General features: G+C 41.2%; 2 protein-coding genes across 2 annotated transcripts; both read right to left on the bottom strand.

The window, feature by feature from the left end:
* Positions 1-263: 263 nt before the first annotated feature.
* LOC115047862 (heme-binding protein 1-like) lies at positions 264-5,713 on the bottom strand. Its single transcript, XM_029509066.1, has 4 exons — positions 5,459-5,713; positions 2,702-2,840; positions 1,736-1,916; positions 264-1,447 (listed from the first exon to the last, which is right to left on the bottom strand). Exons 1-4 carry the CDS (start codon positions 5,534-5,536, stop codon positions 1,273-1,275), a joined length of 573 nt encoding a protein of 190 aa, XP_029364926.1. The 5' UTR covers positions 5,537-5,713; the 3' UTR covers positions 264-1,272.
* Positions 5,714-9,002: 3,289 nt separating this feature from the next.
* On the bottom strand, positions 9,003-10,710 carry fmc1 (formation of mitochondrial complex V assembly factor 1). The gene is made up of 2 exons (XM_029508801.1): positions 10,541-10,710; positions 9,003-9,481 (listed from the first exon to the last, which is right to left on the bottom strand). The coding sequence occupies exons 1-2, from the start codon at positions 10,667-10,669 to the stop codon at positions 9,278-9,280; spliced, it is 333 nt and encodes a 110-aa protein (XP_029364661.1). The 5' UTR covers positions 10,670-10,710; the 3' UTR covers positions 9,003-9,277.
* Between the last annotated feature and the right edge of the window lie 5,734 nt (positions 10,711-16,444).

Here is a 16,444-nt window from a genome sequence, read left to right as displayed (position 1 = left end):
ATGAAGGTTGCTGTGACATGACAAAATACATTTTTGGCCGTAACTCTTAAAATACATCTAATTATGATACAATTTAACACAAATATCAAAGGTCAACTGTGACATCATGTTCTGATAATCACTCCTGGTCATTATTTAATACTGTTATTCTGCAGCATGCGACAATATTTCCTGAACTTGGCACGTTACCAGAGGAAAGCAAACACAAGGCATTAATTGCATATTTCCTAGTTTGCAGAGCTCAGTTTTATTCACTTGCTTGTTACACCTGGAGACAGACACCTTGTTGTTTCAGACTCTGTAATGTGGTAGTTAGTGTCGCCCATTCACTTAATAACATATTTATTATGTTATGAAATACTATCAAACCTGAACATACACATACTCATTCTAATCACAGAAAATCACACTGTACAGATGTCTGCATAACACCATTTACAGAGCCTGAATAAATAAAGATGACATTGTCATGCATTAAATCACAAAAAATTCACTACACACAAATGTCTCAAAGATCCACAATGAATCACAAAGTTTATAACACCGATGGCTAGCTAGCTAGTTTCCGCTCACAATTGTCCACCTGTTAATTCATAGAGACTAGTTCTAATTTATGGCTCAACTCCTGTTGCCTAGTTCTTGACTCAGGAAACGTTGTGTGCTGTTTTACTTAAATGTTTCAAACATTAACTCTATACATTTCTCTGTAATCATCACTACATTGTAAACTAGATTAAAGATGTGCAAAGCCCTACCGTGTGTTCTTCAGGGAGATGAGAGCTCGACAAGACCTTTATCTACCTTTAAGGACAAATATTTAATTCTTAACAAAAAAAAGAAGTTATTATCAGTTGTAACGTAGAAAATTTTCTTGGAGTTACTTTTGTCACGTTTGTCAAGAAGTCATTAATTGTTCTTATCAAACATTTTCTTTTTCTGAGCTACAGCAGTGACTTTAAATAATAATAATAATAATAATAAAAAAAAAATACAGAGAATGTGATAATGAAATGAGAGAATGCTACTACTCTGAGACTGAATACTGCATTCCCCTAAAGCTTGAACACCTAACGTCAGTGTGGCAACTATGCTGCATCTGTGAGAAGAAGATTGGATGGGTAAAGGCAACATGGGTAATCACTATCTGTGTCCAAAGACCTATTGGGCTGCCATATTGCTCTTACCAATCAAATACTGTTATAGCTACGGGGCTGTCAGGTGTGAGAGGGTAATTAACATTAAATAAAGACTTCAGCTGTGATCCAGCACCTCCTATGGCTCCTCCTGTAGAAACCACACCTCATTGCGGCGTCCGTAAGGCTTGAGAGGGTCATAGCTACAGCAGAAATACTGCTTGCGCTGGAATGGGGCTGTTTCACCCAAGGTACGTGTCAAACGTAAGGCCTCTGCTCGGTACTCGCTCTCCCCTGCGAAGCCTCCAAACTGCCTGTGACCACAGGAAAGAAACATGGAATATCTAAACAAGGTGGATAATTACGCTGTTTGTTTAATGGGCTGAGTTATGCGCACTATTTCATGAGTGCAATGTTGCATTGGAGCGAAACAGGCTTTAAAAGAACACACACCCACTAAATGTGTCAGCTATAACTGGTTTCAAAGTGCAGTCAGTATTTTCCAGCAATCAAAATCGTGTGCTTAATAATAGTACAATGGATATATCTTAGATGTTTGACCCTGCCATGGATGTATGCAAATATATAAAATTAGCACATACAAAGCATAGACAGTCATGCCAGGTCGCTCCTCAATCCTTACGGCACTGTCAGTAGGAGTTGGGGGGCTCTGCTGGTAGATGGAGGGGATGCGGATGCCGACCACCAGCCGGCGAGACAGAACACCATCATTTCTTGGGTACACTGTGATGATGATGGGAGCTGCTGTACCCATGGCCTCATCTGACAAAACGAAGTAGGTTTATTAAAAGGGACAACGCAGAGGAGCAGAGAAACTCCTCTGTCCTTTAATTCCTGAAAACAAAACCTAAAGGTCAGGCTTTGTGTGGCTTTGTGTTGAGTGCATTACATCATTATGCAAATGCCAAAGCACAACACAAGTTTTTACTATCACACTACAAAAAAATGGCTCTGAAAATACCAAACATATTAAATGATAATTCTGCAGTTAGCTGAGTTTTGGGTTAGGGTTAAATTAGGTCTGTCTGTTGACCTAAAATGAGGGTACATAAACTCATGTGTCTCTGCATTATTCAAATGTGTCCTACAAGATCAGCCATCTTAAGTAAGAATTACTGAACTACTTTCTGACCAAAGAATAAAAGACAAAAACATGTGAAAAAAAAAATATAGAAAATGATTAATTACATCAAATAAATTGAAGAAGATCACTAGAAAATGGACTGGAATTGTAATCTTTTTTTTTCTGTAGTCTAAGGTAGTCAATCCTTAGAGAACCATGTTTAAATATGTAAAAAAAACAAAACAAAACAAAACAAAACAAAAAAACACAAAGCAAAACATTTTTTATAAAGTAGTGTGTCTCTGCTCCCATTATGAAAATTCCTCTAAATTCAATCTTACGTCTTTTTAAAAGCACTTTGGGTTCAAACGTCTCTCCGCGTGAAAAAAGACTTGTGTAGTACTGAGCCAAAGTAGCAGGAGAGATGGAAGTCACTAAACGTGTCTTTGTACAGCGAGGAAGTCTTGTGTCGTTTTTGGTGTACCTTGTTCGTTGCTCCCGCCAATGTACATGAGCAGCTTCCTCACCAGCTCTCCTGTCACTTGGTCAAAAGCCCGTCCCTCTGAGGAGACAGCAGCGTATTTGGCAGCATCATATCGCCGCACCTCAAAGCTCACTCCATCCTACAGAGAGAAGAGAGGGGAATCTTCAGCCACACACTGTGGCATGAGCATATGCACAAATAAGGAACGCACAAACACCAATGCTATCTTCGCAGTGATGAGTGCAGGGGGGAGGTAAAGATCAGCTTTATGATTCACCTCTGACAAACTGATGGTGACAAGCTGCTCTTAAGCACAAAAGCCCTCAACTGGCAGGATTTACACTTGGAGGGTTCAGTGTGTATGTGCGTGTGTGGATGAAACTAACGTGGGCAGCAAAATAATATGATGCAGATGAAACATATTCACACTGATTTGATTTAATTTCTTCTTCTGCTCTTCAGGGTGCAGTCAGCTTTCACAGAATAATAGGCATGGGCTTGCATAACAGCACGAAGACGAACACACACACAGGCACATGACTTGCCCCCACCCCACTAGACACACAGTGTTAATATGATGCAACAGTTTTGCATTAAATATGATTAAGTGGAGTTAATGTGGAGCACAGTCACTCAACTATACTGCTGAGCAATAACTTTAATCGGTTTTGAAGGAATCTGGTTACCATGGAGACTGTGAGCCAGGCTTCAAATAAATGTGGTATATTAGCATGTACTGTGATTATAGGATGGCTTTGAGCATTGTTGTAGTTGTCCAGAATGCCATTGTCATTATAATGTTTAACATTGTTTTATAAGAAAAGAGACAGGTTTGTATTTTGCGTTTGACATGTATTTCTTTGTATTTTGTAAAAAGCAGCAAAATTTGCCCAGGAGGTAATTTCTCCCACCTACTCTGATCCTTACATGGGCTTCTTGACAATGTTTTCTCATCCAGGAAGGAAAATGCAAAATGTAACAATATGATGCAAATGATTTTGTCCTCATCGTGTAAACGAATTCGATGACCCCTGGGCCTATTCTGCAGTCACAAATGTCTTCCAGCTGCTGCATTTGAATCCAAACCAGGGTCCTGCAATCAGACACTGCAGCCACAGTCTTTTCTAAACACATACGAGATAACACTATATTATCACAAAGGTCCTAAATTGTGACAGGTGCCTGGAATCCTGCAGAGTAATTACAAGGCTTTTACTCCGCATGACTTGTCAGTGGAACCACCATTAACATTATGTATGGCTGGCATACCCAAGAAAGCAGAGCATGACTCCAGTTAAGAATTGCAATTAATTTGCCCATCGTGTGTCTGCTGGTTGTATGCATATGTGTGTTTCTCTTCTGTCCGTGATAATTACTCTGTGCCAGAGCAAAGCACACAAAAGGTATAATCAACACCAAGCCTGTTAAACTGTCTTGTCGTTTTATTTTTTATTTTTTGCTAACATGGTCTTCTGGATTCATTAGCAAACTTCAAACTGGATTTCACCTTTATGTATCTGTGAATATGGTTGTGTGTGAGAGAGCATAGGTACTTGTGTATGCCCTGAAAGGCAGCTCCTCTGTATTCTGTGTCAGTTTTAATTAAGGGTGTTGGGTGTCAGACTGAGGTGGGTGCTCCACGGATCAGGTGACAAGCTCTGATTTCGATAGCTGCTGTTAAACAGTCAAGTTCAGAGATTTGATGAATGTTCGGCTTTGACTTTTCAGTGCTGGTTAATCATTTTGAGGAAGTGAAGGCTCCATGATGACCTTTCACTTTTATAAACAATCCATCACGAAGCGGTTTCTCTACTTTTTAGCATGATAGGTGAAACAAAACAGTTTCTGTTTCATCTGTGCAGTAAAATACATCACTCCCCAGTTCTAATGTGAGAGTGAAATGCTAACATCATTATTTGTACACAGACTGTCGGCTTCAACGGTCTATTTTTGAATTTTGGCCTCAAATGTGAGTTGTTCGTGTGCGTTGTCAGAACAGATCTGCCTTCCTGTGGCTGTATGTCTGCTTGGGTCATTTGATTCTCTGCCTGTCTGGTTTGTTAGCCTGGAAATCCTTTGTCTCCCTTTGAAAAGTTTGCCGCTTGTTCAAAGGTGAACACACAAAGCCATGCATGCCAGCCGTGGCATTACGCGGGTTGATGCACATTTACAGCAGCACACTGTAGGCCAAGAGGTCACAGGAGAGAACCTTGAACACACGTCACTGCTGATGTGTGTTGCTACCAATGTGTGCATACATTAAACATAAGCAAACACAACATATGGATAAACAGAAAGCCCGTGCCCTCCTTGCCCCTGACGTCAGCCATGGTCAGTGTATCCATATGCGCACACAGCTCATGGGTTAACCTCAAGCACAGCAGGGTCAGTTAGCCTGTTCCCAAGGGGTCTCCCTCTCTCTCTCTCTCTCTCATACACACAGTGCATGCAACAATGAATGACAATCTTAAAACCTCTCAGACTGACTTTACTCTGGTTTGTGTCGCTTGGCCACTTGATGGCTGCACAAAAGTGCCCTCCAGCTTTCTTGATTTGTGCCAGCAGGAACCCTTATAGGGTATACAAGTGATTAACCTGCAGGCCGTCAGTCAAGGTTACACACAACAGTCGCCACAAAGTTCACCGCAATTCTAAACCAAATAGCCACAGCAAGCAAACGGAGCAGGCAGACGTGCACCCTCCCAGCGCAGCAGCACTGACAGATGTGTGTGACAGGTGTCTGCACACACTGCTCACCTTCGTCTCACTGCTGAGCAGTTTATATTCCGTCTCTTCGGTGTTTCCGAAGAGCGAATTCTTGATCATGCCAAACATGGTCTTCTCTCCTCGGGTCAGTGATTTTCCTCTCTTCGATTTTTTTCCCCCCCCCCCCGTTCTCTCGACCTTATGTGGTCGCGCAACTCATGGGGAAAGCCGAACAGAAGGCAGCGGCAGTATCCCGATGTTCCTCTGTGCGGTGATGCTGACTCCTCACCCCGTCAGTCCCCTCTGCCCAGCCCGGGACCGCGCGGAGCCCCGCCGGAGTCTCCGCCCTCCTCCTCTCCCATGTCACAGCTCTTCACTCACAAACGTTTAAGTTCACCAAAAGTGGGGCGTCGAGATGACAGCATCATTTTCCACAGCTTATTACACCCGCCGTGCGTTCAGGTTGCGCCGGCATTAAAAATGCATTGACTCGCATGAATTAAGTCTGAAAAGTGGAGTGACCTCCGGTGACACTCAGCTTTCCTGAGACCGACTCTCTCATTCTGTTTGTCGGTGACACATTCATAGGCGGACTATGGAGAAGCACTTTTACATCCTGACTTCTTCTCTCTTTTTTTTTTTTAATATTACTGTTCTGCTTCATCTAAATTTTGAAACAAGCCCCTGGTTTGTCAGTATGCATTGTTCTTCATTTCCAGGCCTGTGTGTATGCGCGTCTTACTCCCTGTGTCACTGAGCGGTACTTTGCTTTAGGGTGAGTCTATTTACATTCACACTGAGGGCAATGTTAGTCACCGATGGAAGAGGGAACAGGGAGAGTAGATTTAATGAAAAAAGTGTGATGATTATATTGGGCCAGAAAAAAAAGGTAGCTGTGGATGGAGAGAACAGGCAATGACAGAGAAGACAGGAATCCATCTGGACTCAGTGCAACATAATGAGCAGTGCATGGTTAGGATGTTGTACTGCTGTTGAACAAATTCTGTTCATGTGTTCATGTTGGTTCCCTTCTTATTACTGCAGCTACCCAGTGTTAGGAATGTCATTAGGGTTTTTTAGACTTATCCTGTTGGTCCATCACATCATGTTACAGGATCTATGAGTGACGCACAAAGTGACAACACTAAAACCTCAAATGGTCCCAATGAATAGTAACCTGCCCTTCAGCTTAACCCTTCATAGCTTGGGTTAAATGGGAACCACAGATAATATATTAAAAAGGACGGAACCTTTGAGCAAAGTCAGTAAGTACTGAGGGAAAAAACCCCAAGAGTGTTCATGAGCTTCATCAAGATATTTCCTGCAACGGCATTGTATTGTTCTACTGCATCTTACTCTGAAGCAAAAGCACCAGTAACAGGACAAGCACCAGAAAGGCAGTAAAAGTCTAATATCGCGACCATGAAGACAATAATTCACTGAACCCATGACTTCATTCAACAAATATGTTACATGTGCTTTTTGATTGCCCATCTATCTGATGGACTTTTGCAATTTTTACCTTTACTTGCTTCATTTCAACACTTTGCTAATAGATTTAATTGCCTTTTTTATTAATACAATATGTTTTTTGTAACAAGTGAAATCAAGTTCCTATATAATCATACAGACACATCTCAAAAATATTTGAATATTGTGGAAAGTTACATTTGTACTTATTTACGTGTGTTATTTCTGTGGGGAGAAGAGTTTACTCAAGAGAAGAGCTTCTTTCATTGGAACTGGGCAAATCTGGAGGATACCACCCGATTCCAGCTGAGACAAACTTGCTCTGCTGGTGCAAAGGTGAAGGCTAGGAAATGGAGACATAAGCCCTTTCTGCTACTGATCATCATGGGAAATCTCAACTCTCTGTCCAACAAACCTGATGAGATGGAGATATTGTTGAAGACTGAAAGTATGCAGTGAGTGCAGCCTCGTGTTTTACTGAAAACTGGTTGAATCAAAATATCTCTGACGCCTTCACTCTCATATGGATGGACAGAGACACTAAAGCTAGTGGAAAGAAGAAAAGAGGAGGCCTGGCTTTATTACTGTCAAAGAGAAGATGTGCTGTCCATATATTGAATTATTGGCAGTTGGTATGACTATGTACCAAGAGAATTCAGTATCATTATAACAATACTTGTGTACATTCCACCCAAAGCAACTGCTGAAGTTCCATGTGAAGTTCTCCATGAAACTGTTGCCAGGATACAGACTAAACATTCTCAGGTACTTGTATTAATATCTGGAGATTTCAACCCCTGCTGACTGGATAATGTTTTGTTTTTCGTATGATTTTTTAAAAAATTATTATTATTTTGATGAGCTCCTGACTAGGTGAATTTCCCCTTGGGGATTAATAAAGTTATATCCATCCATCCATCCAATTCAAAAAGAGCAACTTTTATATATTTTAGATTACAGGAAGAGTGGCATATTTCAAAACCTTTGCAGTTTCATAGCTCATGAAAATCAAAAACCTCAAAATAAAATACTTTCAAGTTTGGTTAAACTATTAGACCATGCACACAGTTTAACTAGTGTGTCTTGGTCTGATTCAGTACACAAAACAACAATCATGGAAAAGACTACTGGCTTGTCCAGAAGACAATCATTGACTTCCTCCAAGAAGGTAACCCACAAAAGGTCATAGCTGAAAAGTCTGGCTGTTGGCCAAGTGCTGCATCAAAGCACATTCATGGGCTGTGAATTGATAGGAAAAGGTACAGAAGTAACAGGGATGACCACAGCCCTGAGAAGACTGTCAAGTAAAGCGAGCAGATTCAAAAATGTAGGAGAACTTCACAAAGACAGGACTGAGGGATCATCACAGACACACAGTTTCAGGAAATGAGCTCAAACTTTTACAGTCCTGGTACAAAGATACTACTAAATCAGGGACCAGGTCTACGGACAAAAAGATACTAAGATTTTTTTCCCTGCAGGACTAAGGACCTGCTTACAGTGGCACAACTACTACTAATTGTTTTGCTGATTTTACTGTGCTTAATTGACCAAGCAATTCATTTAAAGCTAGATGAAGAATCCAGAGAGTCTATAGGCTATTGTCAAGAGGAAGATAAACACCCAACAACACAGACAAGCTGACAGCTGCTATTAATGCTAACATCAGCAGAGCTACAGGCTAAGTGCCTACATATTACTCTGCATTTATGCAATAATTCATGTTAAGAAGCCCTGGCCTGGGCTGAGTGCATAGATGAACACACTTTTCATAGCTTTAACTTTTCTGTATTGCAAATGTACTTTTTGATATATCATAGGATATATTCTAATACTGTGAGATACTGGATTTTTGTTAACTATAAGCGATAATAAACAAAATGAAAACAAAGTAAAAACAGTCTTGAAATATTTCACTCTATGTGTAATGAATTTAGAATATATGAAAGTTTTGCTTATATATATATATTCCAATTAACAGTAACTTTTCCATGATAATCTAATATTCCTACATGGAGCTATGAAGTATATGGGACATATGACTCAAAATGTAAATATACTTTTGATGTTATATCTTAATTTTCAAAAGATGCTTCAGTTAGGAAAGGAAAAATGCAGGCGTGAATAGGCTGTAGGACCCAATATGTTTATATCTCAACAACAGATCATTTTTCAGACACACTCAGATCATATTCTAATCACATCGCCTTCTCCTTGACCACTGATAAAACAACAAAACAGGTACTTCCCAAAAGCAGTCCATTGTGGCACAGGCTCCAATCTAACTGACTTTTGCCATTGCAGTATACATTACATGAGGTGAATAGCATGATGCCAAAAGAATGAGCCACAGAAAAGTCACTTCTGAAGAATTTCGGGATGTTGTGCACTCCCTTGTCCTCATTTCTCCCAACCTTTACCTCCTGGCTGAGTTGGCAACCTGAGCCCCACTAAGCCTGCCACTTCTTCTGGGCTGCGTTCTCCCGTGCCATGGTAAAGATTGTGCAGGGCCAGGTGGTACCTGGTAGATTCCAGCAAACACAGGTATGTCTGTGAAGCATGATGTGCCTCCTGCTGGGCACGGCAATACCTTTCTCCTGTCACCTGTGGGCGACAGAAAAGATAAAATATCAGCAAAGATAAAGCAATGAACAAGGTCAGAACATAAATAGGACTGCCACCATCAAAATAAAGAGAAATTAACATATGTAAAGAAAACCCTAAAGGTCCAACTGGTGGACAACCTGGAGTTCCAGTAATAGAGTATAACAGAAACAGATGTGCCAGGGTTTGCTGCTGCTGCTATATTTTTTGGTCTGGTCCCTACGGAGCGTCACATGCACATGACAATGTCTGTGGATCTTCTCAGAGTGGGGATAAATACAGACAGACAAGCAAGAGCTCCTCCTAGCTGGATCACTGACTACACATATATTCACCCACCTTGGTATTATGTATACCATAGATACCATATTATTCCAAGCATGAGTAAGACAAGCTTTAAGCCTTTATGCATCTAAACTCTTATTCCTACTTCAACAGGCAGCTGTGTTGGATAAACAGAAAAACATAAGGAAGAAGCACATAGATTAGATACTCATTAATATACTCTAATGAAAAAGTAAACAAAACGTTTCTTTTGTGCTTTTGTTCCTTTTAAGATAAACGCGGCCATGCACGGCTAATAGCATCTAGTGTTTTATCTACATGCAAACACCAGGCCAAGTACTGATGGGTACAAAGTCCTTCAAATTATATAATGTAATGCCCCTTTACGCTAGCCATCAGGGCCATGTGTGAAGAACTACAGACACTGATGCTGTGAATTGATTCGGGTTGTGACGTCAGAGCTTCCCACCTGGCCAGGTAATGAACCTTTAGGGGGAGGGAGCGCTGCAGCTCCAGGCTAATGTTAGCATGTCCTTCTGCCTCAGTCACCTTGCGTCCAACCTTTGCTTAAAATTATTACAGAATTAGAAAACACAATAAACAGGTGCCAGACTGTTTGTGCAATTCATTTCTGGGGCTTGTCAACGGACATTTTACATTACAAGCAAACATTATAATTCAAGGGCTGTCGGGTTAGCTAACGCTAGCTAAGCTGTGATGGAGGCTGGCTAAGGTAGGTAACGTAAGCCGGGACGCAGTGGGTCAGAAACTCGCCTTATTCTTACGAAACTGGTCCATTACATAGGTGTAGGCCAGGGACTGCCTGTAAGTCGGTCCTTGTTGGGCTCGTAGCTCTTTAAGTATCCCCCGACAGACCCGGAGCGGCGCTGACAACGTCGCCATCTTTGAACGATATTGTGATCGCTCGGCGGATAAAACAAGCCAGACATTATCAATCCAACACCGCGCAGTCGAGCCACCGAGCACGAATCGACCACTGGGCGGCGGTGTCTCACTAAAAAGTTCACACAGGCTTTAAGGCTCCTGCTCCTCTGCCATTTCCCCCATCAGTTGGAAGGTAATGTAAAAAGCTAATTTATCAACGTGCAGTGTAATGTTATAGATATGCCACCTGTAGCCTACATGCAGCTCTTGTTGTATTTTTCTGATTATTTGCCCGTATCATTTTAGCTGTACCTTCCTCATCAAACAGATGAGAGCAGCCACTGGTTCAGGTCCCATGTAAACTCTTAAACTGGTGTTTTGCCAGTTTTGCCAAAGTGTTCAAATGTGCCAATACCCAGCTTGGGGTGTGAATAAGCCTGAGGCTACGAGTGCAAATTATCCAATAAGGAAAATAACATGAACATAAGTGGGAACAAGGTGTTGACTGTGGCATTCATCACTTTGTCCTTTCCTCCTGATTGTTATTTTTTCACAGATGTCTGAAACTCAACAAGAGCTTGATCAGAAACAGTTAAATGTCACAGTGTGGTGCTGCCTGTTGTGATGTGCCCATTCAACAGGAACCAAGAGGGAGCAGAGCCCGAGTAGCTGGTTCTCACCGTTCACATGGACAGCAACTTCAAATTCATCATGAGTTAATTTCCTTGATGCATTTGCTCAAAAATTAAACAGAACTTGTCTTAAATGAGTGGCTCCTCAGTAGCACACACCCTGATTTGTCATTATAAATGAGACTGGGCTTGAGTTGTACTGTGAGTTAAGTAATCACTGTCTGATAAATGGCTCAGCAGAGGAGACTGAGCGGACTTTGGGGATTTGTAATCATATTTTCTTTCAGGATCTGTCAGCATCTCTCTGCTTCCCCCCTGTCTCTTTTCTTTTACTATAAATAACTACTTTATTACAGCTAGAGCAAAACTATATATGCATTGTAGTGTTGGCTGTGGGTCCCTGAAGTGAGAAACTAAAGAAGATACTGTGGTCTTAACTCAATCTTTTTAGAGTAAGCCTGTTGTACACAAAGCAATGTTCTGTCCTGGTTTGCATACTAAGTGAAATATATTGATATTGATAGCAGAGAAAAAAGACACTTGACTGCAGAGATGCATTGCAGTTGTTGCCGTTGAAGGGAAGTTTTGTATGTCTATGTGCTACTTGCTTTGATTTGGACACTTGGTCATCTGTCACCATGGAAACACTGAGTTTAGCTAAGGGCAAAATGCAGAGAACGCTTTGCTTCAAAACCTAATGGATATGAATGGAAATATTTTTTTGCGTTTTTTTTTTTTTTACTAAAAACTTTGAGTGTAACGCTGTAAGGTTGAACATCAACTTTTCCTGTCAGTAAATTACAGTGATACCATGCAGTTGGCAAACAGCAGGTGTTTGGATGACTTGACAGCAAGTCACAAGTCACTAGACTTCATCAGCCATCACTTTACGCCGAGTGTTTCCAGTTATTCCAACTTGTGTATTGATAATTGACTCTAGGGGGAGCCAGTCTCTTATCAGTTTTGCACACCGGTTTGGTTCCTCGACATTTTTTGAAAGGCACCCCTCTCCTCCTCTTCCTCCTCCTCCTCCTCATCTCTCTCTCCCTCACTCTCTGTCTCTCCCTCTCTCTCACACACACACAATCTTTCAATGAATACTAATGCAGAGAGTGGGCCCACCTCCCTTCCTCCCATCTTTTCGCAGGGATGGGCGGGAGAGGGGAGACAGAGCAATTCCAGTTCAGTATCCTTCCTCATGAGGCAGGCAGTGCTTGACTAGCAGCAGCAGCCCCAATGCCTTTTTTTCTTCTGCCACTGAGCAAAATTGATGTGTATTGCTGCTGCAACAATGTCTAACCTGTGTGAGTGGCACTTGATATCAGACCAGAGTTGAGAGAGAGGAGAGGACATCTGTGGCTTTTGTCATCTGGATGGGAAGTCTTTTTTGGGAGGAGAGACAGAAGAAAGCAGAAGGCAGCCGGGGAAGGGGAACAACTGGCAGCAGCCAATCCCCCCTTCCACATATAGACTGGAGACAACGGAGGCCACTGGAGTATTTGCTTTTATCTTTCGTTTTTTGTTCTTTTTTTTTCTCATCGCGCTGCTGGGAGGTGCTTTACCTTTTCATTTGCTTGCTCTCTCGGTCCTCTGTCTTCTCATCTATTTCGCCATTTACCTGGTCAACAATTTCTTCTATTTATGAGCCAGACAAGGAGGGAGAGAGAGAGGCAGAGAGACAGAGAAAAAGAAAAAGAGAAAGAGGAGGGGGATTTTTTTGCCCCTTTTATCCTCTTTTTTTCCTCCTCCCTCATTCATTCCTCCTTCCCTCTTCACTGCTATCACTTCCAGCCCTTTCTATCCCTGTGCAGCCCACGCTCCCTCCTCCCTTCACCGCCTCCCTCCTCTTCCTTCTCCTCCTCCCTACCACTCCACTCACTGTCCACCCTGTAACTTTAGCTACTTTTTTGACTCCACCAATGTTTTAATTTCCTTTAAAAAGCTTTAACAGAGGCATTTTAATTGGCTTGCTTGTGTTTTCTATTTATGCCTTTTTCACTTTTGTACCTTTTCCTATTTTCCCCCTCTCTCTTTTTTCCTTCTACCATCCTATGCATCTTTTTTGGGCGATTCTTAAATCTAACCATAGGTAGGTCTATTTAGTGTTTAGTGTCTGTCTCAAAGTCTTTGTTCCCTTTCTGTGTATGCAAGGTGTATTGTGTGGTGTTCACACTTTGACACACACTTCGGTGCACACACAAACACACACACACACACACACGCATACAGGCTCACTAAACTACACTCAAGCTCTGCCTCTCCTCCCATCCGGCTCTCAGCTGATTGTTGCCTCACGCCATGTCATTGTCACGTCACTCTCCCCTTTCATACTATAATCTGGGTTTCAGACTCGTTTTTCCCTTTTGTTCTCCTCCACTGAGACCACAGTGACTCATCAAGCAAGCACCTTTTCCAGACGCCATCATGGAACCACATTTTGACTGCCTGGTCATTTTGTGTTGTTGCACAAAAGTCTGTTTTTCCATTAAAATGTCTGAAATGCCCTTTTGTCACACATCGTCCTTGGTTTCCTTCTTGGCGCATGTCCTGTTTTCTATCATTCACATTCAGAGATACCAAAAAAACGCCACATCCGTTCTGCAGAGGAAATGCACATTATTGACAAACTGAAGTGTGTTGAAGTTCCCTCGCCTCATGTTCATCAGGTGAAGGTCAAACTGAGCACAGAGCTGTTTCATGAGCAACAGTTCACCATCCATTCTGTGGGGATATCATCTCCTCTGCCTCCTCTGCCTCCTTCTTTCTTCTCTCCTGCTCTCTCTTTCTCTCTCTCTCTCTCTCTCTCTCTCTCTCTCTCTCTCTCTCTTTTTCTCAGATCTTTCTGAACTGACTCTAAATCCCACAGATAGACACACACAAGCGCTCGGAGCGCATGGACTAGGAAAAAAACAAAACAAAACCTGGTTTTATCATCTGGAGGATTTTTTCCCACTTTTTTCCCTTCACTTTTTTCCACTCACTTTGCTGAATTTGTTTAATTATTTCTTTCGACAAATGTTTTCTTCCTTCACTTCCATCCTCTTACCCCCTCTGAATTGATCCACCGATTAATTCATTTGTTATTCCATGTTGTTTCTTTCATTTACTGTCTAAAAAAAAGTCCTATCACTCACACATCATTGACTTGCTTGCATCAGAGAGAAGTTGCGATTTATTTTTGCACTTTCTTTGTGATTTTATTTTTACTTTTTTTTGCAATTCATCATCTTGACTACTTAAATTTATTCAAATACATTTTACATATTATTCATAAATAGTCTTTTAAATAAAAAATGAAATGAATATAGGTTTGTCTCTTAAGTATTAAGCTGACTGTGAGGTAACCGAATAATTTGGTGGTGTGTGTGTGTGTGTGTGTGTGTGTGAGAGAGAGCTACAGAAAGGCACAGTAATAGACAGATGCATAGCAAAGTGAAACAACACGACTCATTTCCTTGTTCATGCCATCTTTTATATTTCTACTTTTTTCCTGAAGGAGATTTAAAGCCTCCTCTTCATTACACGAAGATAATGGGAAGTGGGACTTTTGAGCAAGCGTCACCGTGATAAAGGCACTCTGGATTTAGCCGTTTTCCTGTGGAATTACCCTTTAAATCCCGGATTTGATTCCAAATGAAAAAATGTATTAAGAAATATCAAAAACTGTTCTAAATTTGGGACACTTTTTTGACATTTTTTTGTAATGGAACTGAAGCTGTTTCAATATTTCCTTTTCAACTATTGAATCTTAATGGGATTTCACTAACGCGGATTAAAGACTCAAGCAACGTCTTTGTCTATTAGTTGATGTAATAGTCACCATTCTTACAATTCCTCCAGCCTTCAGAATCGATTAAATTTAATATTTCTCAGTGTTAAGAGTTAAATAGGTGAGTACAGTGCTTTGAATCCACACATGCTATTACTGTTGCATGTTTTGGATGTTGATTACTATTGATTCAGATTTTCACCTTAATATTTTCAGTGATTTCCCCAGTATTTATATGCCTGTGTGTGTGTGTGTGTGTGTGTGTGTGTGTAGGGTTAGTGAGAATTTGAATGGATATTGACAGATTATCAGAGATCTGTAATTTGCCTCACACTTCACTGCCATTTATCCTTGTCTGGTGTCATTTTTTGCCCCATAAGCTTTTAATTCTCTGATACATTTTACGCATGTGAAATATAATCACATAAACAGATATTCAGACATTCTCATGCAGTGCCTTATAATTGACTTCACATTTTCAAATAAATCTGCATACATTATCTTCATAGTCATGTACTTTAGCCTCTGTCTGCCTGATGGGGTAGACACGTCTGCCAATCAAATCATCTGCTCAGTGCTGCTCAACAAGCTTTATTTAAAGCAGCCCATTGACTGTGTGTGAGAGGAATATATATATATATATATATATACAGATCAATAAAGTAATCTACATGAAGAGACAACATTGCCCTTTTCTCAGTGTAATTATTTTTATCTGCTGTTATTCCAAAGATGGAGACTGGCAGTCTACCTCTCCTTGCGGAGTGTGTTGGAATGAAAATTTCAATCCGCAGCAAAAATCTGATTCACAACAGCACTCTCTCTCTTTCATACACACACACTCATACAGTCACTTTGTCCATTTATCCATCATAGGTCCTGCAGTGATTGACCCCTTTTCTCTGATTAACTTTCCTATCATTTGGCTGACAGCTGTTTGAATTTATACTGTGTGTGTCTACGTGTGTGTGTACGTTTCACGGTCAAGGTTATGCCCTCATACCTGTGAAATCCACCTGGGACCTGGTCTCATAACCCGGGACCATTACCCATTCTGCTTGGTGCTCTTAGCGCACACGTGACCCCTGTAGCCGATCTACAGATGAGCACTTAAGCCCAGGTCTTCTGTCAAAACTGTCACAGCTGCCATGCTGCAAAATGGACGTCTCGGGTGCAAACTGTCTTTTGTCCATGGCTTGCCGCTGATTTTTTTTACTGGAATGACCACAAAAATAGTATTTGTCAGTTTTCGGAACAGAGAAACAATATACATAGCACTGCCATGACAAAGTGGTGGAGGGAGGTGGCAGGAAAAAGGACATTGTGAATGTTATGTCCCACTTAGCTGGGAAACTGTAGTTGATACAGCTGATTTGACTAGTGCTATGCAGG

The sequence above is a fragment of the Echeneis naucrates genome, chromosome 8 (assembly GCF_900963305.1).
Source record: "Echeneis naucrates chromosome 8, fEcheNa1.1, whole genome shotgun sequence".
Lineage (NCBI taxonomy): Eukaryota > Metazoa > Chordata > Actinopteri > Carangiformes > Echeneidae > Echeneis > Echeneis naucrates.
The sequence above is the reverse complement of the archived record's forward strand: the minus strand, read 5'-3'. Positions and strand labels throughout refer to the sequence as shown.